General features: G+C 40.1%; 1 protein-coding gene across 1 annotated transcript; it reads right to left on the reverse strand.

Moving 5' to 3' along the window:
• Positions 1-1405: 1405 nt before the first annotated feature.
• On the reverse strand, positions 1406-23109 carry GOLGA3 (golgin A3; the record flags this gene model as incomplete). Its single annotated transcript, XM_079544065.1, has 23 exons — positions 1406-1613; positions 2616-2770; positions 3670-3834; positions 4226-4348; positions 4553-4685; positions 5456-5595; positions 6100-6216; positions 6723-6920; positions 7506-7649; positions 8074-8290; positions 9061-9155; positions 9632-9895; positions 10805-10882; positions 12078-12446; positions 12871-13032; positions 13626-13763; positions 14142-14344; positions 14720-15026; positions 15572-15683; positions 16796-17490; positions 18627-18739; positions 19570-19851; positions 22977-23109. 23 exons carry the CDS (start codon positions 23107-23109, stop codon positions 1406-1408), a joined length of 4551 nt encoding a protein of 1516 aa, XP_079400191.1.
• Between the last annotated feature and the right edge of the window lie 752 nt (positions 23110-23861).

Genomic DNA, 23861 nt, shown 5'->3' on the forward strand with positions numbered 1-23861 from the left:
CAGTGAATACAATTGACCTGTTTTCTGTCTGTTTCAAAGACAAAACCACGCCGGCACAAGCAGCCACTCAACCTTCCAAAGAACATCCCGTACATTTTGGTCTGTGCCTTAGGACACTGGATGCAGCAGTACCTCTGCAGCAGTTTTTGAATGAGGGGTTTATCACTGCACTCTGAGCCACGCAGGCCCACGGGACCAAAGGAGAACAAAAACAGCTTAGCTAAGGCGTCACAGTGCCACCACTTCCACTCACAGTGGACGCCTTATCATAGAGGATGTAGGGGGAAGGGGTGAAGTGTGTTGGGAAGATAATAGAAATAATAATTTTATAGGCATTACAATTCTGTCTTCCAAAGCAAAATAATTATATATCTAGAAGCTCTGGCTTTGGGGGCTAACTTCCCTAAGCCATTTGACAGTATATTAAAACCCAGCAAACTTAAAATGTAATAATATAACAAAGAGAGTAACAGACAACAACAACAAAAAAAACAACCTCATGTCAGCCTTGACTTACTGCATACAAGCATATTAAAACAGTCAGAAAATTATGATTTTTATCTCTTATATATATAAATATATATTACAAGCATACCTTTAATCAAGGATGTCTACTTCAAAAGTCGAACTAAAAAGGTGCAAGAAGTGTTTGTGCAGTGAAGCAAAGCTCCCTACTGGCCTGCAGCTGTAAGAGAGAAACTGTGACACTTATGAAAACATCCCAGGCAAAACTGCCAAAGTTCTGTCATCTTTGTAACTAGAAAGGGCTTCAAATGCTTCTTTTTTTTTTTTTAATTTTTAAATACAGACACCTGTAATCTCAAATTTAAAGAGATTATAGGTGTGGGGAAGGATAATGTTCTATTAGGAGTAGCCATTTTTCAACCACTGCCTGCAGCTGAACATGAGCAGGACTTCTCTTTTTTTCTGTGCTCTGGACACAGCCCACAAAGAGAGAAAAAAACAACAATCTGACCCTCAACCCAAAGAAAAAAGAACTAAACAGAACAAAAAACAGATGAAGCATAATTAACTGTCATCTGCTAACAAATTTACTCAGATTAAACAAATGCAGACCTGGAAGCAGATGGTCTTCTGGGGCTCAATGTAAGTCTTCAATTTAACCTCTCACTAAACCCAAAAACAAGCCAGATTTCTCACTCGGCAGTCCCCAGCATGGTAGAATTATTACAATAAAGTTTCATTACAGTAAGCTTTCAAACAAACCCTTAGAACAGCACATTCTGCACTTACTATTATGCTGATGTCATAAACCGTGCCTTTTAATTCTACAGACAAAAGCAAAATTCTGAAGACCAGTTTAAAAATGAAATAAATAAATATTTCTGATAAAGATTTGTTTACACACTTAAAGCAATAGGAAGAAAGACAACTGCTGAGGAGGTTATAGTGTCAAAGCTTCCTTGTCGCTAACATCGCAATTCTGCTTCTTTTCAACCAAAGCAGGACGCTCCTGCTGCTCTGAAGCAGCTGCAGGACCAGTGGAGGTAAAGTCCATTAGCTGCTCCTCAATCTGAGTCCATGAAGACATTGATTCATGCACTGTAATGGTGTGTTCCTCCATCTGACGCTGAAGACTGTCCATTTCTTGCCTTTTGAAAGTTTTGGGAGCAAAAAAAGAGCAAATGTTATCAAGAAGAAAGCTAACAACTAAATGAAAGACAACTTAATTAATTTTCTGATTTCTGATACCTACTTCAACATTATCCTAAGCTAGAGCTGTATACACTAGAAAGAAGTCTAAGCAAAACTTAAAAACCGTCTGTAATTTAAGAGAAAAACAAATGCAATACACTTAACCCAAAAGTAAGTGCCAACACTGCAGCAACTCCTTTACTACACATACTTGCTGCCAAGCAAGATGCAGCACCATTTCCTCAGGAAAGGCACCCAGAATCTGCAACCTGATAGACATGGCTGCCTTGCAGATACTGAAGACAACAGGGATGTGGAAGTGAGGAAAGCATCAGAGAAAAATAAACAAACACGCTGTGACTTGTATTCAGACAGCAGCTTTGCAAAAAGATGAGTCTGGTAATACAGATTCACTGCACAGATATTGCAGGTTCACTCCCCTAAAAGAGCAGCTAAGGTGGTATTAGTATCTCAGTTATCACATAAGCCCAAGTTCCTGAGGTTGGAGCTTTCTTCCTCAGAACTTTGCATACATCCTTGTGAGGGCAGACACAAAAACATACACTTGGCAGAATCAAATTCCACTGTAGAGATCCATTAATTCGTTGCTTGGGCTCCTATCACAAGCAACCCTGCTGATAGTGAGAAGAAACAAACACCACCTTCTCCACTAGCAAGAGCAACTAAAAATAGCAGTTTCTGGTTTGTTTTGCAGTGTATCTATTTTTGTATTGAGAAATTTAGGATGAACATTTTGTCTACTTGTTCTTTCCTTATTCCACTGCCATATAAGCAAATACTTAAGATAACAGAACATCCTACTGTCCTAAATACAGCCCTAATAAGAGGAAAATAATTCATTTCACAACTCTTTTTTTTTTCTTCCCCCCTTTAGTTGGCAGCTGGTTTCCTGGAAACGTTTAAAAAGTATTTAATACAGTTTTAGAACCAGGTCATACTTCAATTGCCGCAGACAGCTGTTCAGATTTTTTAAAGGCTCCTTGCTCACAGCTGTCGATGGTTTTAACAGTTCTTCCAGCAAGGCAGCAGGCACCGGGCAATCCGGGATCTTGACTGGAGTCACAGGATTTGAAGAATTGTTCTCTCCTTTCCTCTGGTTAAAGGGAAAACAGAACAGTCAGAAATCAATTAATCCATTCCATCCACTTCACTTGTACCAAATGGAGCCTCACACTACTGGTACGTAACACGAACACGCTTCTGATACAGTTAAATCTCATGGCTCACAAGTGTAAGTTCCTAACCTAAAGTCAACTTTTAGCCATACTCATAAGTAAACAGAAAGCATGCAGGGCTGCTCAAGAAATCACCCTATGAAAGAAATAAAACAATAGGGATTTAATACAATTTACTTCTGTTTTCAACACAGAAATTAATGACGTTATTTCAGTATAGTTAAAGAGAACAATTCAGGGAAGAAGAAAAACCAAAAAACCAACAACAGTTGTGTATAATCAAAGAAGTCCTTCTGGATATCCTGAGACCTGCAGGATGAAATACAGAGACAGATGTCTACAGAACGAAACAGAGAAGTTCTATATGAAACTCCCTTATCGCTCGAGAGAAGATAAGTGCAAGAGACCAAAGAACCATTAACAGCTAGCTTCTGAAACTGTGCAAGGTAAAAAACTAGACGGGTCCAGAATGGAGAAGACAGACATGTTAGCATCAAGAAAATATTATCTAAATACTTGCCCACTAATCATTATTTAAGCACTTTCTTTTCTGCTTTATAATAATGAGTTAAAATGGAAATGTAAGATAATATGCTAAACACAAAGAGTTTTAAGGAAAAAGATGTGAAATCAAATCAATCAAGTTGCTTTTGCCTGGAAATGTTGCTGTATTTTTTATTTCAATCTCAGAACATCATTAAGTCTGTATCACAGGCAGGCATTTCAGTTAGGAATTTTCACCAAGTTCCCTTGCAGCAGAGTATTTCCCAGTACTGTAATCTAATGGCACTGCTACATATTCCTTCTGCTAAAATACCTTCTTCATCTTGCCATGCTTCAGGTCCATCTTCAGTTGCTGGTTCTGCTGCAGCAGTGACTTCATGCTGTTCTTCAGTTCACTCACTTTAGCCTGCAGCATAAACTTATCCTTTTGAGTCACCGACAGATCTTCTCTCACCATTTCCAACTCAGTCTTGATATTCTGAATAGCAAAATAAGGAAATGAATACGATGCATGAAAAAATATAGAATTCCAGCCAACTAATGCCTTCATCACCTTATTCAGTCTCCAGGGGAAACTAGAAAAAGTAGCAAAATGTAACAGTGCGATATGAAACTGATCAACCTTGGCAGAAATCCAGAAATAAGATAAAAAGTCAATGATCTGTTTTGTCTAATAAAATAAGAAGCTAACAGCCCAGTGTAACTAAGAAGAAAAGCTGAAAAACACAATACGTATTTTATTAAAATAAATTTACATCTACTCAAATAATCAGTGCAAGTATGATTTTAAACTAGAAAGTGCTTTCTTAGTTATCCCCCTACACCAACACCTGTTACCCATCAGAATCTCCACTTGCTAGATTGAATACCTGCAGGACAACTTGCATCCCTTCCAGTTCCTTATGGCTGCGCTGCTCACTCATATCCAACTGCTGCTTAAGTGTTTCAATTTCTCTTTCTTTTTGTTCTACTTCCCACTTGAGGTCTTCCACCTAGCAGAAAGAAGTACCGTTAGCATTCTGTATACATCCACTGAATCACAAACTCTAAAGTATTCTTACTTAAGTCTCATGAATCCTTCCTGTCTCTAAGAAAACCTCCGAAACCAAACTATTAAAAATTGCTGAACGAAGGACAAAAGAAATCACACAACACATCATAAATAAGGATAAACACAGTAAGCGTGCAGCTTTTACCTCTTGGCTTACTAAAGGCTGCTCACTCAGCTTTTCATCCAGCTGTCTCTGCAGAAGTTGGAGCTGAGATCTGGCTTCTGCCAGCTCTTGCTGAAACTGTGATACTTCCTGGGAATGCTTCTCATCCTCTACCCTAAGCAGCAGGATGAACAGAAACACACACAGCAGTTACTCACTCTGCCCAAGTACTTTGTTGTGTTAGCTATGGAATCACAAGTGACGTGACAGCGCGTGGCACCTGCTTACAGCTTTGAAGTCTTTGCCAACACAGTCACAGCAAGAGTGAAGTCACCAGTGACAGGTGCATAACTACTGTAAGTACCACAAAAAAATCTGTGTTCCATGAACACTGGTTGACTTACAAACAACAGATTATGTAAACAAAAAAAAACCTGTCAGTACATTTTGTTCTAGGAAGAACGGAGTTAGCCTTAGATCCACTCTCACATAAGTCCCGTAGTTCCTTACAGTTTAAGAAAATACGCTCTATACAACAAAACAAACTGAATTGCAATATATTGTGGAATATATTCAACCCTCAAATTCATCCTCTATGTCATTCTTCAGAGCTGTAAGGAGAGGAGAACAATATATATTTCACTTGCTAACTTTTACTAACAAGAAATAGTAAAAATTCAGGTTGAAAAATGTAAAAAAAGAAGAGGATGGTGAAACCTATATACAGCCCACTTCAAATCTAATTTAATCACCAAGAGACAGAGACATGCAAATACATGCCTAGCATCCAGCCACACATTTTATGATCAAGCTCAGCTAGGGCACATTTCACCATAATCCACTCCAGAGCAGTGAAATCCAATTTCACTAAGATAGATGTTTTTCAGACGGCTTCTTTTGTTTCCTGTACTCTCAGAACTTAAGCATTTACTACAGCACACTTACTGCAGTTTGTCCACTTCAGCCTGAAGGGCTTGGACAAGCAGTTCTTTGGCATGTAGCTCTTTCTTGACCTCATTGAGCTCAAGGGCAGCAGCTCTGTAATGACGGCGGTTGTGTGCTGCATCTGCTTTGGCTGCTGCTACCTGCAAGAAAAAAAAAGATGCCATTTTCTTTGCTCTGTCACAGTAGGAGAATCATACGGGGATGTTGGCCAAGGGAGTGCAAACAAAACAAGAAGAAAGTTGTGCAGCAGTATTAATGTGCTGCTAACACTTCTTATTTTCGTTTACAAAACACTGTTAGTGTTGTCATCCTTATTACCACTAGTGGTAAATAGGTACGTAAGGGAGAACCCTGTCTGCAAGACTGTTTTTTCAATGCAAATTTTTTGATGAAGCATCCTCACTTCAGGATACGCTCCACACATTGCAAGTTACAATGGAATTTTCTCGGTAGTCACAGAGCATGGCTAACAAACAGGGCATAACAGAAAAGACATCAACTGATCTTTCAACTATCATCCATCACAATGGAGGTCCTACTGGTAGCACTACATTGTGAAACATACATTTTCTGTAAAGCCACTGCCCAAATACTTCACATTTAAATCATCTTTTAAATGAATAAAAGAAAAGATGACTTATTACCTGCTCCTTAAGGTCTTTAACTTTTGACTTTTCTTTCTCCAAGGAAGCCTGTAAAGCTTGAATAAGTTGTTGCATTTGCTGGTCCTCTTCCTCCTTCCGCTTTAGGACTGCCTGAACCTGCATCACATCACAAAAACAAATGCATGTTTTGTCCAGACTCACAGGAAGATCAGACAAGCTGGTAAATATGAACACTAGCCAATGCAGCAACTGCAAAGCTTCCCTCTGCTCTTCAGGTCAAATGGTAGCACGTTATCAGCAATTCTTTGTCAATATTCCCATTTGTTTATATCCCAGGAATACATTACTACTGGCATACAAACCAACGTTCATCTCAGTGAGTCCTTATGTGACACAGTCTGCACATCAAGATCCAGTCTTAAACGAGTCAAACTTTCACTACTGCAAGTTTTTCTGCATGATTTATTCCACCTCCCACCAGCAGCTCTGCCTAGTGCCAAATCTCACTTCTGTTGTTGAGTCTCATGCTACTGCTGTTATGCAACACATAGGAGATCTGGAGCTGAAGAAATTGTATCAACCTTGCATCATGCAAGTGACGACCTCTACATCTTGTTATCAGCCAGTTCCTTTCTTAAGATATTAAACCAGAAGTCAAATACCTGTAGATTCAGTTGGACCAAATCTGCTTCTCTTTTTGCTAACGCTGTTTCTAGAACATTGTTGTGCTCTCGCAAAGCAGCATTAGACTGACTAAGGCCTGTGAGTTTTCCACGTTCATGTTCCAGTTCAAGGGCCAACTTCTTGTTAATCTCTTCTAAACGTTTTATCTTCCTCCTGAACCCTCGAGACTCCTGAAGCTACAGTCAAAGAGAAATCCAAAATAAACAAACAGTTCCAGATTACAACCTCAAAAAAATGAAGTCATTAAGCTTCTCTGCTTTCACAGGTTGTTGTTTTTTTAATACATAGTTCAAAATAGGCACAGTTACACAGTAGTTGTGGAGTTTTTTAGAAGACTAGGATGCTTGCTAGACAGCTGAATCTCCGAGTACTGCTCAGATGCAGAAAAAAAGTAGTTGATTTTTTGGACTGTCATTACCATCCTGAGCTTCAAAACTCACTGAGCATCCATGACTCCCAATAAACAGTGATTCATGCACAATCACTGTCTTGTGACCACACTCAGCTGGTAACTAATAAAGGAACTACCCATCTCTCTTCTTTTCCTCTATGCTAAAATGATTCATAAAACCATGAAGAGCCATGAAGGGCAGCCATGAAGGGCAGCACAACTGGCCAGTGCCACAAACACAGCATTTCCTACAAAAGGTTCAGATTTTCAGCACTGTTGGAATAAAATTACAGTACTCAAATTTCTCTTTTCCTCTAGGTACTTTGCCTGAATAATTACATGACAGATGGGAAAGTGGCAGTACAATCACCTCATCCTCAAGTTCCAGCACTTTCTCTCTGTATTCCTCAAGCTCTTGGCTGGTAAGTGAAATCACTTCTTGCAACTCTTTTTCCAGCATCAACTTACTGCTTCTAACAGCTTGCAATTCTGTCTCCAGGGCTTGAATCCTTTCCTAAAGACAAAGAGATAAGGCAGATTATTGCATCATTCACCTGCAGAGGCAATTGTTTTGCTAAGGAGTTTATTCTACTATCAAGCATTAAATGAGCTGCTAGCGCTCAATTTAAAGGTCTTGCTCAGAGCTTTACTATTTTGGAAAATCTTCAGATGCTGAGACTTTGGTTTTTTTTAATCAGCTGCAATCAGTAATCAGAAAAATATGGATGAAATATAACAAAAAAAAAACAAAGCTTGCCAAATCATCTCTCTCAAATGTAATTAAGGAAATTCCAAGTATTTAGAACATTGATACATGGTTCTTATCTATCTCTATATTCCAAGTATTTTCATCACTTCAGTGTAAAATAATATTCTGACACATTTAACAATGTAGCTGTGCTATCTTCGTATTAACAGGGTTAAAGACATCCATATACTTGAGCAATCTGGTTGCTTCCACCATCAGTGATTTGTGCTTTTAGCTTGCTCAGCTCTGCTTCAGCAGACTCCTTTGCAGTGAGGGATTCCTGCAGACGCCGACTCAGAATGCTGACTGCATTCTCATAGGCTTTATGCTTTGCTTTCATCTCCTTCTGAGCACTTGTCAGATCTGACCCTAGACGCTTCATTTTCTGTTTCTGCTCAGTAATGGCCCTAGAGTGAAAGCATAAACAAAACAAGGTGAAGACAAGATTTGCCTGATAACACCGTTGAAGGATTCATTTTTAACATGGCTCAAATGAAAAGTTAAATAAATAAATAAAATCTACATACAGTCCGCTGGTAGCTACCAGCTGAGCTGTAAGGATCCCACAGCAGACAGCACCAAAGCCTTGCTGTAGTGCAGGCAAACAATGCCCACTTCTCTCCCCTAGCCCCAAACCATTCATCTCAGAAAAAGCCATCAGGTTCCTAAGGAATGATTTTGGCTCCTGGCGAGGTAATGACTAAGACTGCTGAGAGCAATTAAGTAACCAGAATCTTCATACTGAAGTATGTAATGTACACTGAGTTTAGAGTAAGAATTCAGTTTAATGTGTCATCCAATCTGAGATCTTTGATATGTTTTGCAAAAAGTTTTCTTCTATGATTACCAGTGAAAATAAAAAACAAACCCAAACTTGTTCTCATTAAAGCCATCATTCTAGCCAGCTGGGGCTATAAGACACTGAAGGAAAACTAGGATTAACTGAATGTTAACTCCACTTAACATGTTCTACTATGTTGACATAACATACATGCTGCACAGCATATATCTTTGGTTAAAAACCATGAGTGAATCAGAGAAGCTGGAACTCCTGCTTAGCACACAATCAACATTTTCCCAAATAAGACTAAGAAATAGGAAAAGTCTTACTGCTAGAAAGGTGCTCACAAAAACAAACATCATAGTTCTTTTGTCTGTATTAAAAGAACAGACTTACTTCTTTGCTTCTTCTTGCATTTGTTCTACTTGCAGTTTTAATGTCTGATTTGCCTCAGCAAGAGATGCCATTTGCTCCTTATCAAACTGCAGAGACTTGATACAGAAGGAGAAAAAAACACACATTTGCTTTATGTTGGATTACAAGGAAACAGATGTAAAGTTTCAAAATTATTTTCAACTCTAAATAGAAACAGAAGAAAAAAACCCAGCTATTTCAAGGTTCTCTGTCTTCTTTCCAACTCCTCTGCATTTCTTTTTAAATGAATTCCTCTGTGGCCACTATGATAACGTGTGTGCACAGAGCTCTGCTTTGGTCTCTCAGACTGCACTCACTTTGAGACCAGGTTAACTGCTTCCATGTCACCTCTCTGCCACTCCTGTAGCACCTCCTCCCTGCTGACTTACAGGAGATATCCATTACTGATTGTGGAAGGCATATGCACACCCACATATACAGCATTAAGTAGGTAATCAAGAACCTTAACTTGCAGGTAGCCAGAACTATGGGAAATGACAACATATCCTGTATGCAACACTCCCCAGTGTCCAAAGCTTAACAGCTCCCATACCTGTAGGCGTGTTTCCATTTCATCTCGTTCTTTCTGCACGGACTGAAGATGATTTTCTATTTCCACCATCTGCTGGCGAACCTCAGTCACTTCCTTCTGTAGTTTTGAATGTTCAGATTCCAGTGACTGCTTTTCTACTTGAATTTTTAGCAGTTCTCGTTTTAACTCTTTCATTTCCGTGTCCAGGCGCTTCTTCGTAGCTTTCAGTTCACTAATCAGCTGGTCCTTAGAACTTGCATCTCTTCGATAAGCTTCCACCATTACCTTGTTCACAAGAGTTCAAGAGGAAAAGATCATCCCTGTAACTCTAAAATCTATAAAGTTGTTTTTTTTACTAATGTTTTAATTTACTGTGAAGTATTCACTGCTGTTGTTCAGTTTTGTGGCGGCATCATCAAATAATACAGACCGACATCATCTCTGTGACACACTCATGCAAGTTCAGAGACTTATGCAAGCTCAGGTATCAAATAATCAGATAATATCAGCAGTTCATTAAAAACTATGGCAAGAATGTTTACAGCAATATGGTACACTCGTCTTCATATTCTTTATAGAACTTCTTAAATGCTACTTCTTAAAAACTAAACTAGTTGTAAAAAACTATTACATGTGCACAATTAAAAACTGTTGACACGAGAAGGGGATTTGTTTGCAGCCCACCGTTTAAACAGCCTTCTCAAAGCTAAACCAAACAAGCTACAACAACTGCTGGCAGTGGGATAAAAAGTAATCAGTGGTGCCATAATACAAATATTTTTGCAAAACCAATAACATATCAAATTACTATTTTAAAGCTATTCAGAATAAAAGTCAAGTAGCAACCACTTTTCAAAGCTGCAAGAAAATGATGATACTTGAAGATTTTCCTGAGTGCTTTTGCAAAAGCAAACTTGATATCAGCAAGCCAGAGAAATGTGATATGATGGACCATTTGGCAAAGTTCCTAAAGTCCTATGAAGGCACGAATTGATTGGTGGATCTACTTTTATCTTAACTGCAGATAAAAATTCACTGTACAACATACACAAACAAAATAATTATGTCACAAAGTTATTTGTATTTGGTACTGAAAATGGATTCCAGTTTCCTCACAAAAGCCCTCAGAAGTACCTAGACTGTAAAAATCTGTTCTTTGCTTCTAATTCTCTGAAATAACTTGCTTTTGTTTACCTTCTGCTGTAGGAACTGTTCCTTCACTTTTTGAACCTGTTTTTTAAGGCTGCCATTTTCCTGTTGCAGATTTTCTACCTGCCAGAACAAAAACCAAAGATGTTGCTTCACATGCCACACCACATATTCCACGTTACTTCAAGCACTGACAGTACCTTCTACTATGGTTGAACACACTGTTGAACATACAACATACTAATGAGGATCCTGTTTGTGACTAGGTCTGTCAGTGACACTGTTAGATAACCCAGCATTTTATACAGAAATAAATTTACATCTTATAATGAACCGTGTAGTAAACAAGGGCTCCTTATTCTGACATTAAGATTTTAGTTTGTGCCACTGATCTGTATAATGGTATCCATACAGCATCAGTTCTCACATACGTGACCTAGTGAAGAAAGCAGCTGGTTCTTTGAATGGGAAAAAAAAAAGCAATCTCATTATATGTGCATCCACAGCTATTTTACACTTCTACTGGTAATACTAACAAGTTCCATTGCTCTCTTCAAGAGAAACCTCTACAGATTACCAGGCACCCATCATAAGCTGTATTCAATAAGCAAGCTCTTCGTGGAGCTTTCACGTGGAGCCTGGACGCCACAAAAGATAGAGAACTTATATGATTATGACACTAAAGGTGCAAAGGGAAGGGTCACAATACTTGAAAGCAAGCACAAGAAGAGTAAGGATATGCAGTAGACTTAAACTTGTTAACCAGCTCAGTGCCTAGAAAAAAGCCTTGGCTGGTACACAGCAATATCCAAACCTCACCCTGCTGTACTGGTACAAGATAAAGGCTCAGTTAAACACGACTAAATTACTGCCTATGGGAGATGTTTGATGGTGTCAAAAAAAAAAAAAAAAAAAAAAAAAAAAAAAAAAAAGAAGGAGCACATCAGAAAGTTATTTTCATGTGGTCTGTACTCAATTTTTTTTTAAACTGTTATGTTTTAAAAAGATCACAGAACAGAATCAATTTACTTCAGCTTCCCATCTCGTATAACGAAAATGCATAAATCCATACAGATACCAAGTAGTATGAAACTGTAAGCATTCTAATGATATAACAAAATATAAAGCATCAGTCTTCCAACAGAGAAATATAACAGAATTATTAAAACGTTCCCAATTAGCTGAATGTTGAAACCACAGACATAGATGAACCTGCCTATACAAATCTCCTGCCAGGTAACTGGCAATGCCACGTGCCTGTGGCAATACTGAATTGCAACAGCTATGTTTAATACAGACACTTTTAGGGATTTATTACCTGGCTTGACTTAATTGCCATCTCTTGTCTCAACTGTTCCAAGATTTCTGATGTTACTTCTGTATCTTCTCCAAGGCGTTTTGTTCCTTCATCAAGTTGCTCTTGGCTTGCTTTTGCTGTCTGCAGAGCAACTTCCAAGACAATCTTCTCATTTTGCAAATACTGTATCACGTCATCTTTAGAAGTAGCATCACTTTGGAACTCTTCTAATCTGGCCTTCAGTTCATCATACTGAGTTTGCAGGTCATCCAGGGTCTGCTCTTTGGTATGCAACATCTCTTGGGTCACGGTGAATTGTTTCATTAGATCTAGGTGCTCTTGCTGTAAAGATTCAAGCTGCAAATCTCTCTGATGCAAAGTCAGTTTGACCTGAGAAAAGTATTTTAAGATTAAGTTCATACAAAATGAACATTGTATTTGAGAATGCACTGCAATAAAAACAAAATATTGTAACTACCATTGAGCTTCTAGGGGAAAATAACAGAAGATCCTGACTGCCTAGCAACTTTGGACATTGATCTATGCTTCTTGTCTGTATTTGGAATAATTACATATTGAATTCACTAGCAAAAGCAACTTCCAAGAGAACAGATCTGAAATTTCAAGAAGGTATTGTTATTGAGATGATTAAAAAAAAAAGAGAATGAAAGCTTCTCATCTGAAGCGGAGCAATTTTCACATGGATTTCATTTTCAGAAGATTTACAGAAGTTCAGAGCTCAGCATTTACTTATTACTGCCTTTTCAGCCAACTAGCTGAATCCCTTGCAATCTTTGGGAAGTTGTCAGCCTACCTGATCCAGCTCTTGCTCCAAAGCTGCTGCAGAGTCAGCCATTTTCTGAAGCTGTTCTTTCTCATCCTCAAACTCCTCTAGTTTTCTCTGCAAGTCTTCTTCCACCATGGTTTTAGCCTCTTGGATCTGCATGAAGGCAGCTTCTTGGTCCAACATGTCAGCCTGCACAGAAGAAAGTAAGGAGTCAGCATTTATAACTTCAATGGGTAGGGACTGTGTACACATGGTCTGTTGGGAGAATAAAAATGAGAAGGATAAATGAAGAACATTTCTCGATGAAAGAGACAAGCGAACATTTTGATGTCTGCCCTACAGCCCAGTAGATCTTTACTGAAGTCATCCACTAACGCACGTAAGACACAGCAGAAAAAATAGTGAGCACACTTGTGACAATCTGAATTCCTCTTCAATAACTTTGCATACTTTCTAAATTGACCAAACAAGATATAAATAAAAAGAATCTTTGAAGTATTATAATTAAGCCATATAGAAAATTCTGAACCAGAAGATTCGTGAGATGCCGTAGCTACTCCACGAAATAACATTTCCTGTCATTGACACAACTGCTATTAGCAACACCAGAGATGAGGTGCTTCCACTAACCTGCTGCTTTGCTGCCCTTTCTAGCTTAAGAGATTAGGAGCAAAATTCAATGCTCTGATGGAAAATCCTTCTGTATTCAAATATGACATTTGCAGAACCTAAACACACAAGTTCAACAGAATATAAGTCACAGAGACCATCTACAGCCTTACCTCAATATTCTGCAGCTGTGCTGCAATACGTTCCTTTTCTTTAATAGATCTGTGCTGGGTTTCAGTCAACTGCTGAGACAACGCCACATTCTCCAGTTTGAGATGTTCCAACACACCTGCTTGGGTCATTTGCCCAGCCTGAAGGGAAGGGGAAAAAAATACACTGGTTAGAAAGAAGTGCCAAAATTCAGCCAAAAAAAACACCACAGTCCCAGGGGAAAGGGGAAAAAAAAAAAAAAAAAAAAGGAAAAACAAAAAAAAACAGAATCTGTGCCTCATCTCAACTATTACCTACATGGTTCTTCACAAACACACGACAAGTGTTTTGGTTATATTTGTGTGTCAGTAGCGACATGACCTAACACACCATGATGAAAACCAAACCACCCCCCCCACTCTACTCTCCACCTGAAGTACACAGAGTGAGGCTCCCTTATCAGGGTTCATACACAACATCCCCTCGATCAAACGAAACATGCAACATCCTCAGTCCTACGTGCAAGCCAATCACAACACCTGTATATTGGCCATCTCGCTCTGCAGCCTGACTCGAGCCTCCTGTGCAAGAACCAGCTGCTGCTGGTACCACTGTCGCACATTTTGGAGAGAAGTGATTTCTGTTTCAGATGCTTTCAGCTTATTGGTCAGCGTGGTTCGTTCCAGCTGCACTTTCTGAAGTTGGTTCTGTAAGGAAGCTAACTGCTGTCGCAGATCGTGAACTAAAAAAAGGAAAAGAAAGCAGAGGGATTATCATACACCATCACTCTGCGCTCATGCACAGGTTTTTAAGGCTTATTGCTGTGTTCACAGCTATTTATTTGATCAAAAACATATGCACCTCATTACACAAAGACTGGCTATTCCAAGTGAGCTGAAATTCTAGAATAAAAAAAATCTAGGCCATAAGCAGAACAAAATTAAAATAAATGAGTAATTTTTAAGCTTTTTAAGGGATAGAGGTATGAAATAATTAAAAAATAGAATTGAAGATCAGGTACCCTGAGATGGAGATTCATCATTACAAAGAATTATGTCAAAATAAAAGTGTTTCTAGAATATAAAAATTGTAGAGATCACAATTTACATCAGCCCACCTGTGCTGTCTCTGGTGAGAACACTTTTTTGCATATCTTCAACTTTCAGCATGAGTCTTTGGTACTGCTCCTCTGCTAGCTGCAAATCATTATTTGAAGAAGCCAAACTAGCGTTCTTTGCTTCCAAGGTGTTTTGCAGGTCAGCCATTGCTCGTTCCAGGTCCCAGCAAGACTGCTTTAATGTGGCCACTTCGGAGCTCAGTGACTCCTGCTTCTGTTGGCTGCTTTGGCTGTGCTCCACCTGCGCCTGAAGCTTCATGTTCAAAGCTGCAAGTTGGGCCTGCAGCTCAGCCTTCTCTTTCAGAGCCTGAACGCGTCCCAAAAATAAAACACAAAGGTCTTAACAGAAAATACACTAATGGCTGACTACAGAAAATAAACAGCAAAATGAGTTTGCTAAAGCAAAGACCATTTTGTTCTAAAAACCATTTTTTGAAGTGACATCTTGCCTACCAAATTTTCAAAGAAAATACAGAAGACAGCACAGACAAACCACACAGTGTTTCTGTTATAAATCCTGACATGGTTATTGGCATATAAGATTTGTTTCCACCCTTTAAGTAAGAATGTTCTGCGTTATGTACATTGTACCATTAGTCAGTACAAACTGAAAATACAGCATTACAGGCAATCACTTGCACAACTCTGTATTTATCATCTCTGGACTGCTTTTGTCCTTTTTTTTTTTTTAAACCTTTCAACAGCTTTACTGGCTTTATCTCCCTAAACATCCTTGTAACGCAAGTAGTTCAACAATGTTTTTACAAAACACACTTCCCTAAGAGTAGGAAGCCCTTGAAAATTAATTAACACATTAACATAATTTGCTAAATACAGAAATTCATTTTCTACCTGATTAGCTTCTACAGAAAGTGCCTCTAGTTGTCCTTCAAGTCTCATCTTCTCCTTTAGCACCTGCAACATTTCGTCATGAGTTCCTGCGACAGAGCTTTCCATAGATACACTGCAGAGACATCCATACACAGTTAAGGGTTAGAATACTGCTGAGCAAAAGCATTGCAAAATTAAGAGGTATTCAGAGTCCATAAGATAATATGCTTCCCACGTGACCTAGCAACATGCACTCCAAGTTTGAAGGATCCAGAAAAGAGGGGAACAAATTCAGTACCATCTAAAGAGAAAGAAACTACATTCACACTGAAGTTTTACATGTTAGCTTCCTACATTTGCAGCTACTAGAGTTTATTCTGATACCCATACTTCTGTTACTTTTACAGAAGTGCAAGGTAACAACAGGAAGTGCAGAAGAAGGAAGAAAAGGTATTTGGCAGAAGGGTTTCCTTATTCTCCTTCCACCATATACAGCTGAGGAATCCAGAGAAAGCTGACAAGATCTTCTCTCTCATTACTGCAAGAACTAAGCCCATGATGAGACAATCAGTGACAACTGATTTTACCCTAATGTCTCATGGAACTTCACTTTACTCCGAAGTGGGGAAGGAGAAGAGGTAATCTCTAAACTGCTACCATATTTCCATAAATATACCATATTTCAATCACTGCATTTGCAGACAAGTGATTAAAAAAAAAAAACAACACACAAATAACTGCATCAGTAAGGGCTTCAGCTTGCCTATAATCAGTTTAACACCTATCACACACATGTAAGCTTGTTAGACTCAAGGGCTGCAGAGACTAAGAGTATTAAGGGCAGGACTCTTAGCATTACACAGTGACTCAGGGTCTGAAAGATCACATAAATGATCATAACAAACATCACTGCTTGACTCAGTTATGTCAACACTTTCAGGCCTTAAAGGCCAATGCCACATCAGGGACTCTGCGAATAAATGCTCCACAAGCAAATATAGATGGAGGCAATTGCTAGCAGAACTTTTAAAACATCCGATCAGTGTCAAAACTATCTTCTCTAAAACACATTTAGTCAGTAGATACCTGGTGATCTTTCAGTTTCTTTTATAATCTCTAAGTTAAAAGCAGATTTTATCATGATGAACAGAAGTTTCATCCAATTGTTAGCAGAAGAGCAATAGAGCACCGACTAAAAAAGTGTAATGCTTGGTAACCATCTGACTGTGTATCAGTCTTTCTTACCTGCTAGAAATACTGTCTCTCCGGCTCCGTATTTCCCCATTAAATTCTTGCTCTTGGGCTTGGTGCTCCACTGCTGCAGCCTGTAGCACTTCACTGATGGAAGGAAATTGTCCTATCGCATCAGGATGTATTTTCTGACCATTTATTGTGTATGGAATTCTCTGTTTGCCTTCTGAATTTGGTAAATTGTTACACAGCCCCTTTCCTGATACGCTGCTGTAGGTAGAGCTGTCGCTTTCATTTCCATCCAGCCTCATTCCCACTTCACTTCCATCAATCTCTGAAACGCTATCTCCTGCCAAGGAGGAATCCTCTACTCGATCATCTGTGTCAAAAGGCAGACTAATCTCAGAAACAACTGATGCTGGACCACTTCTGCTTTGCTTCAAAGTCCCACCAGGTAAATCGGTAGCCACAAGATTCCCTGCAGAACTTCCAGAGCCTGAATCTTCAGTTCTGTAGTCAGCCAAGGACCGGATCTTAGTGGACTTCGAAGACTTTGAACTTTTTCTCTCTTTTGAAGATGCTGGAAGTCCCAGGCTTCCCAGTTTCGGCCCCCTGGGGACACTGGTCCGCAAAAAGGAGTATTCCTTTGTCATTGCTACAGTGCTAGCCCTTGGTAAGATTTCTGGGTTTAACATCAGCTCAGGATCCAGCGTGCTGGAGGGCCGGCTCTTGGATGTAGACTGGTTAGACTAAAAGAAACCAAGAGACTCCAGTAAATTTCAGAACGTTACACCTGAACCAGTGTCAAGGATTTATTTTGTTGAAGCTCTGAACTTTCATATTTATATTTATATTTCTGCATTACTTCATGAACAAGTGAACTATGGCAGCAATCAACTCTATCAAGACTCATGATCAAGGTAGAGTCTAAAAATGAACAGAAGGATTGTTGTGGCTGAAGCTGGCAGGTGGCTGAGCACCACTGTCCTGACCACTGTCCTTCCCCCAGAGGGATGGGGGAGAGAACTGGAAAAAAAAAAAAAAACAAAAAAAAAAAGAAGAAAAAAAAAAAAGAAAAAAAAAAACAACAAAGTGGAACTTGTGGTCAAGATAAAAACTACTAAGATGCAAAAAGGAAGAGGAAAATAGGATAACAGATATAATAATATAAATACATATGTACACAAAACAAGTGATGTGCAAGCAATTGCTCACTACCTGCTGACTGACCCCCAGCCAGTGCCCACGCAGCAGCCGCCTGCCCAGCCAGATCCCTGCCCTTCTCAGGCTTTTGTTTTGGCATGGTGTCCTATGGCATGGAACATCCCTTTGGCTGGGTTAGCTCAGCTGTCCTGGTTCCGTCCCCTCCCAACTCCTGGTGTCCCTCAGTCCCCCTCACTACACAACAGTGTGAGAAATTCAAACGGCCTTGGTTCAGTGCAGCACTGCCCAGCAGCAACTAGAAGCATCAGTGTGTTATCAACATGGCTTTCCACTAAAGCCAAAACACAGCATTGTACCAGGCACTGTGAGGGAAAAACCAACTAAGTTCCAGCTGAAACTAGCAGAAAGATAGAAGAAAAAGTTTTAAATAAGATTTGAAATAACTATTAGAGTTTTCTTAAGCTTAAGGTTATCTCAGTTCTGTTATTTTTTTCATATTCTGAGTTGTTAAAAAAAAAAAAAAAAAAAAAAAGTGTGCTAGCAATACAGTAACAGAACCACATTTTGTACATCCAGAAGAAAAAAAAGCATGCTTTTTCACATTTGGAAAAGCAACTGAATTTTTAAAACATAGAAAACATAATTTAAAGCCCAGAGAGAATGAAGCTTCCAAGCCTACCAACAACTACGGAAGCTACAACACCTGCTGTGTGCTACTCACTCTCTCCTGATGTCTCTTCACCCTGTACTGTCTGAGCTGCTCTTCTAGCCGTCTTCTTGCTTGAAGTCGTATTTGTTCTTCATTCTCCAACGGGAGGGAAGCCTCTACTGAGCCTGTAAGTGAAGGGTATCTTCACAGTTAAAAAAGGAAAACTGCAACAGGCAAATCTGATGCAAAAGGAAACAACCCCTTCTACCACCAGCAACATGCTTCATGCTTAAGCAAGAAATGCAAGGAAAGCCCAATAGCATGCACCCCAAAACGTTCTCTTCTAACACACTGTTGTGTAAGCATTGATAATGATTGTGTATTTCAGTTCGTCCAATTTCCCAGTGCTGTAGTTCCTCTGAGTACATAAGAAAAGAGAAAGATCCTACAGCAAGTTTAGTTCACCTGTTCTGAACTTTGGGCAGTACTGAAATTGAATAGCTGAGACAGACCTACACAGTCTGCTCATTCCTTCAAGGTCTGAGAAAGACTATTCAAGGGATATATTCTGTCACTCTGCTAACTCACATGGTCTGTCCAGGAATGCTTTTAAAGAACAATCCACAAATGTTGTGCAGCACTAGATTTCTCACAGTAAAGGCTCTTCCTTTCTCCTCTTCCTCTTCATTACTTAGCTCAAAATGACCTCCTTTTGTTTTGCTGTCACCTGTTACTCCCCATAATCAGGCAGGAAGATCAGAACAGCCTCAATCCCAGAAAGCATAGATCCCCCTCCAGCGTGAGAATAATTTCTAAATGTTAAGGCACGTGCTTTAGCTGCAGCAGGGGGTGGTATACTGAAAGAAAATGAATTTTAGTTCAAAGTAAAAGCTTACTGCAAAAACGACATTTAGTCCAAGCTGAAATGATAGTAGAGGTTTCCACAGTCAGGCTCAGAGAAAAAAGCTTTATGCAGCAATGGAAAGCAGGGGCACCATCATAAACAGATGCTTACACAATTCTGTTTCTTGCATGGGAAGGCTTAGTTTGAGAGACTGCAAAGCTTCTTTTCTAAGAGCTATGCCCTCAGCACTAGTTCCCTGAGACTTCCTTAGGCTGTCATGGAAACCAGGCACACCTGGGGATGACTCTTGACCCTGAGGACTGCTGGTGGGATCAAAAGATATGGGAGAGTCAGGGAAGAGCAACTCTGGCCCATTCTGGCAGGCGTCCGCTTTGCTGTTTAGCTCCAGACTTCCCTCTTCATTTGGCACTTCGCCGAGGTTAACACTGGTGGCTGGAAAAGAAAGGTTCACTGAGCTTTGCTGTAAACCACTCCGTGTATCCTTGCTGCCCCATCCACACACGACGCCCATGCTGCTGTCTTTGGACAAGAATACAGGAATTGCTAAGACAGTAAGTGGAAAACACAGTGTTACAAGGGGACATTCCTCCAATTTAAGAAATGAAATACCTTCGATTTGCCTGAACACGGTGCCTTCAAACAGGATCTCAAATGCAATCATAAAATATCTTCAAAACTTCACACAAATCTTGTTAGATTTCAAAGCACTACGCACCAACACACACAACACAATCTGTCACAGCACACTGCAAAGCCACTGCAACCACACTCAGGCACTGCAGGCCCTGCATGGTGACTCAGCTGTTGGGCACAGCCCTGGGCATGGGGACAGAGAGCACCCACCACCCAGCTCCCCACGTGGGTCAGCCACAGCTTCCCAATTTCAAAGATTAGCTTACAATTTTCACATAGTATATCTTCCATCAAAAGTACGATAGCAATCCTTATGTGAATCAAAGCAATAAATCCAGCAATTAGAAGGCAATTCAAAAACCACTTTGGTACCAATTCTGTCTCATCTCCTTTCCCATCATGATATTTCTTTAATGCCAGACCAATATTTTGTAGGTTTGTATTTTTCACACGTTTTTACTTTGCTCCACCAGGGGTTACTTCCATTTAGGGAACTGCTGCTGCAGCAGAATTATAAATCTAACTTCAAATGTGTTACATTAAACCTCTGCAAAACACCTTGTCAGAGCAGAGAAGTGAAGCAGCCCATCTTTCTGCTCACACACTGCGTATCACTGGGATAACCAGAACTCATGAGAGTGATGTGGAAGAAGTCATCATGGCTTTCCATAAATATGTCTGACAATATTTAGCATGTGTGACCACCAGGTATTTGCAAGCAGAAAGATCAAGTCTTCCATTTCCCCTCCCTTGAGCTGCAGATATGAAAACACAGTTTCTTGCATTTTCTTTTTAAAAAGTTTGACGTGGGGAAAATAAGAGAACTCAGAAACATTCAATTAGAAAACAGATCCTGTCAGAACTGAAGTGTTTCTAAGACCCACACACAGGAAGTTGGTGACACTGATTAAATACTTCAGTTACTGACTTAGACATCAGTCCTTCACCATGCTGCTGTTGAACAGTTACCCTCACATGATGAATCCCTGCAATATTCTGAAAGCAAAACAATTAAAAAGACAAAGCTGTCCATGTCTGTGGCGAACATGAAAGCAGACCTGAAGTAAAACCAGCCAGATGAGAAGTAGGAAAGAAAGCAGGGCTTTTTCCACTGCATGCATCCATTGCTATGTCTGTGAGGCACCCACCCATCCCAGCAGGGATGTTTGCAGGGCTCTGACCAAGGAAACAGCGTGCGTAGAAAATCTACAGCTTTTCATGGCAGGTGGCCTGAGCGTATCAGCTCCCTATGCTTTGAACTGAAATGCTCTCGAGTATCACCTCTGTCATACAGGGAACACGTGCAGCCCCTCTGAGCCCAAACCAGTTCTCTGATGCAGCTCACCGGACAGAAGGGATGGGTACAACCAGGCTGCAGAGGAGCAGAGATGGAGCTGCTCTCTAAATGACCAACCAACATAAGGTTTGGATGAAGACATTTTAAAACTGCAGCTCAGGAATGCAAAAAGGAAATTTCAAAGAGAGCGAGTGCTCTGAGTAACAACACCTTGCACATGCAGAAATATTTTCTGCCCACATTTCTGAAACTGCAGCTATTACTGCGCTGAGCCCGTACTCTATTAATATTTTTTTCTTTCACAACCTTGAGTGGTACACATGGATTAAAAAAAAAGATACTGGAGCAAAATTCTGGAAGAATGGTTTCCTGGCAACTTCCTGAGGCCATGAGACACTCAGCATCTAAATTTTGTCTGGAACTAAAGTAATTTAATGGCAATGGTGTCAATACAATCGTGGTCAGAAAAGTGTGGGAAGAGATGGAATTTAATTGAAAACACTGGAGTCACACATTACCTATTTACAAGCCACAATTCGACTGTTTGGATGATGTCCAAGACAGGAGAAAGCAGGAAAGCGTGATCTCTGGCTTCATAAAAGATGAATGAATCAGCACACAGCCGCACTGCCACTCTGATAAAGGGCAGAGTGATAAGTGCACACAGTTTTAGGACTCCACTTTCCTGCCCGTGACAAGGCGACGGTCTGTGACACTAGAGGAGGAGCGAAGACTAAGAGCTTTGTCACATGATCCCCTCTGTATCAACAGAAAGTTCCTTTAACATAAGCACTCTGTGTCCTCCTTCAGCGCACGCCTGCAGCTGCAACACACAGACCCCCTTCGTATCAACTTGTCCCTCGCTATCTGCAGTAGAAACATGGGAACATCAATGCAGAAGATTTTCACAACGAAAGCAGTTCAGTGACAGCACGGGCAGAAAAGCTGTTGATTTGGAGATTTTCTAAAAGCCAGCATGAGGAGGGCCTGGGCAGCCCTGAGCACTGTGACAGCAATGCTCTGTGCATAAGACCTGACCAGATGATCCACAGAGGTCCCTTCCAACCTCGGTTTTTCCATGACTTTGTAATCTACTCAGATCTGTACACTTTTAAGTTTCTTCTGAGCAGCTGCATGATTATTTTACTACAGTGCCTGCCTACATTATTTTGAGATAATTTGGGCGAGATAATCTGGGACGTACATGCCAGCATCTCTCTTCCACAATGCAAATTTAGAGAGACTTTCTGAGTACGTTTTAACTTAGAACTTTAAATACTAGAATAAAATACTCCATTTCTGACCTGTTAGAATTGGCAGTTCTGAAGAGCTTCATGCATACGTGACTGGAAGTGATTTCAGAAGACAGAGTAACACTGTGAGCAGCACGTGCTCAGTTGGTGGCTGACAGTATTGGGTAGTGTGGGTTTGTTTTGAAAGAATGAATTTTAAAACAGAAAAGATGTCTCATGTGCAGAGTCATGGCTTTCACTAAACTTTCTATGTATTGCTGTACAAGAAATCTCTGACCTCAAGGACAAAGATGTCCTTCAGCACCGCCCAAATAAAAGTAGCAGGGAAGCCTTGTGAGACTTGGAAATGATGCAGTTCATAAGAAATAACTTACGGTTAACTTCATCTCCTGTAACACGCAAAGCTGACTTGGCGTTACAATCCCCATGTTCTTGAGAGGTGCCAGGAGCCCCACTGCTGCTCCTGTTGTCCAACAGAACATCCTGCTGCATGGATGAGGATTCCATGGTAAAAACAATCCAGATCACAGGAAAGTATTTCTTCTAAATGTGCTGCCAAGCAAACTACCGAGTCCAGTTTCTCTCCATTAGCAACAGCATCAAGGTGTTATGCAGGGCACAGTTCTGAGCTTTCAGCTCTTGGTGAGCAGCAGGCAGCTGATGATTCCAGATCATGAAAACAGCTTACGGCCAAAGCTTTAATCAGCAAGGATCCTCATTCCCTACAAACAAACGTAGTTTGAAAACAGCAGTTAAAAAGCAAGCAGCACTCACAGACTGCCCACCAGCCCATCAACTTCAACAAACAGAACCAGCAGATGGGATAGCAACAGTGACAATGCAATACCACAACTGTCCAACTTCTCTAAATATGAAATGATCTACTTAACACCATTTTAGTCACCTTCTATTTTCCAGTTGCATTAATAGATCAGTGTAATAAGGCAATGAGATACCATTCAGCAAGACTGATTTAAGATCGCTGTCCTTTTTAACACAAACTTCTATTTCACCTTGGCTTTCACAAGCCAGACAGCACTCAGCGCTGCATTCTGCTTTGTGAGTCACAGTCTAGACTTTCATAACATATTTCATTCCAAGGACCTACTGCCATCCTGGTTCAAATCCTTTGGTCATAACACAAGAGGGAACCAGGGCTATTTTATACAAATGACATCACTGCTGTTTACTTGCCCGCAGAGCGAGCGGCACACACATGGTGCACTGCCTGGCCAAAGTCAGCACAGCAGCAGGGAGGG

This window comes from Tetrao urogallus (genome assembly GCF_951394365.1).
Source record: "Tetrao urogallus genome assembly, chromosome: 17".
In the NCBI taxonomy this organism is placed as follows: domain Eukaryota; kingdom Metazoa; phylum Chordata; class Aves; order Galliformes; family Phasianidae; genus Tetrao; species Tetrao urogallus.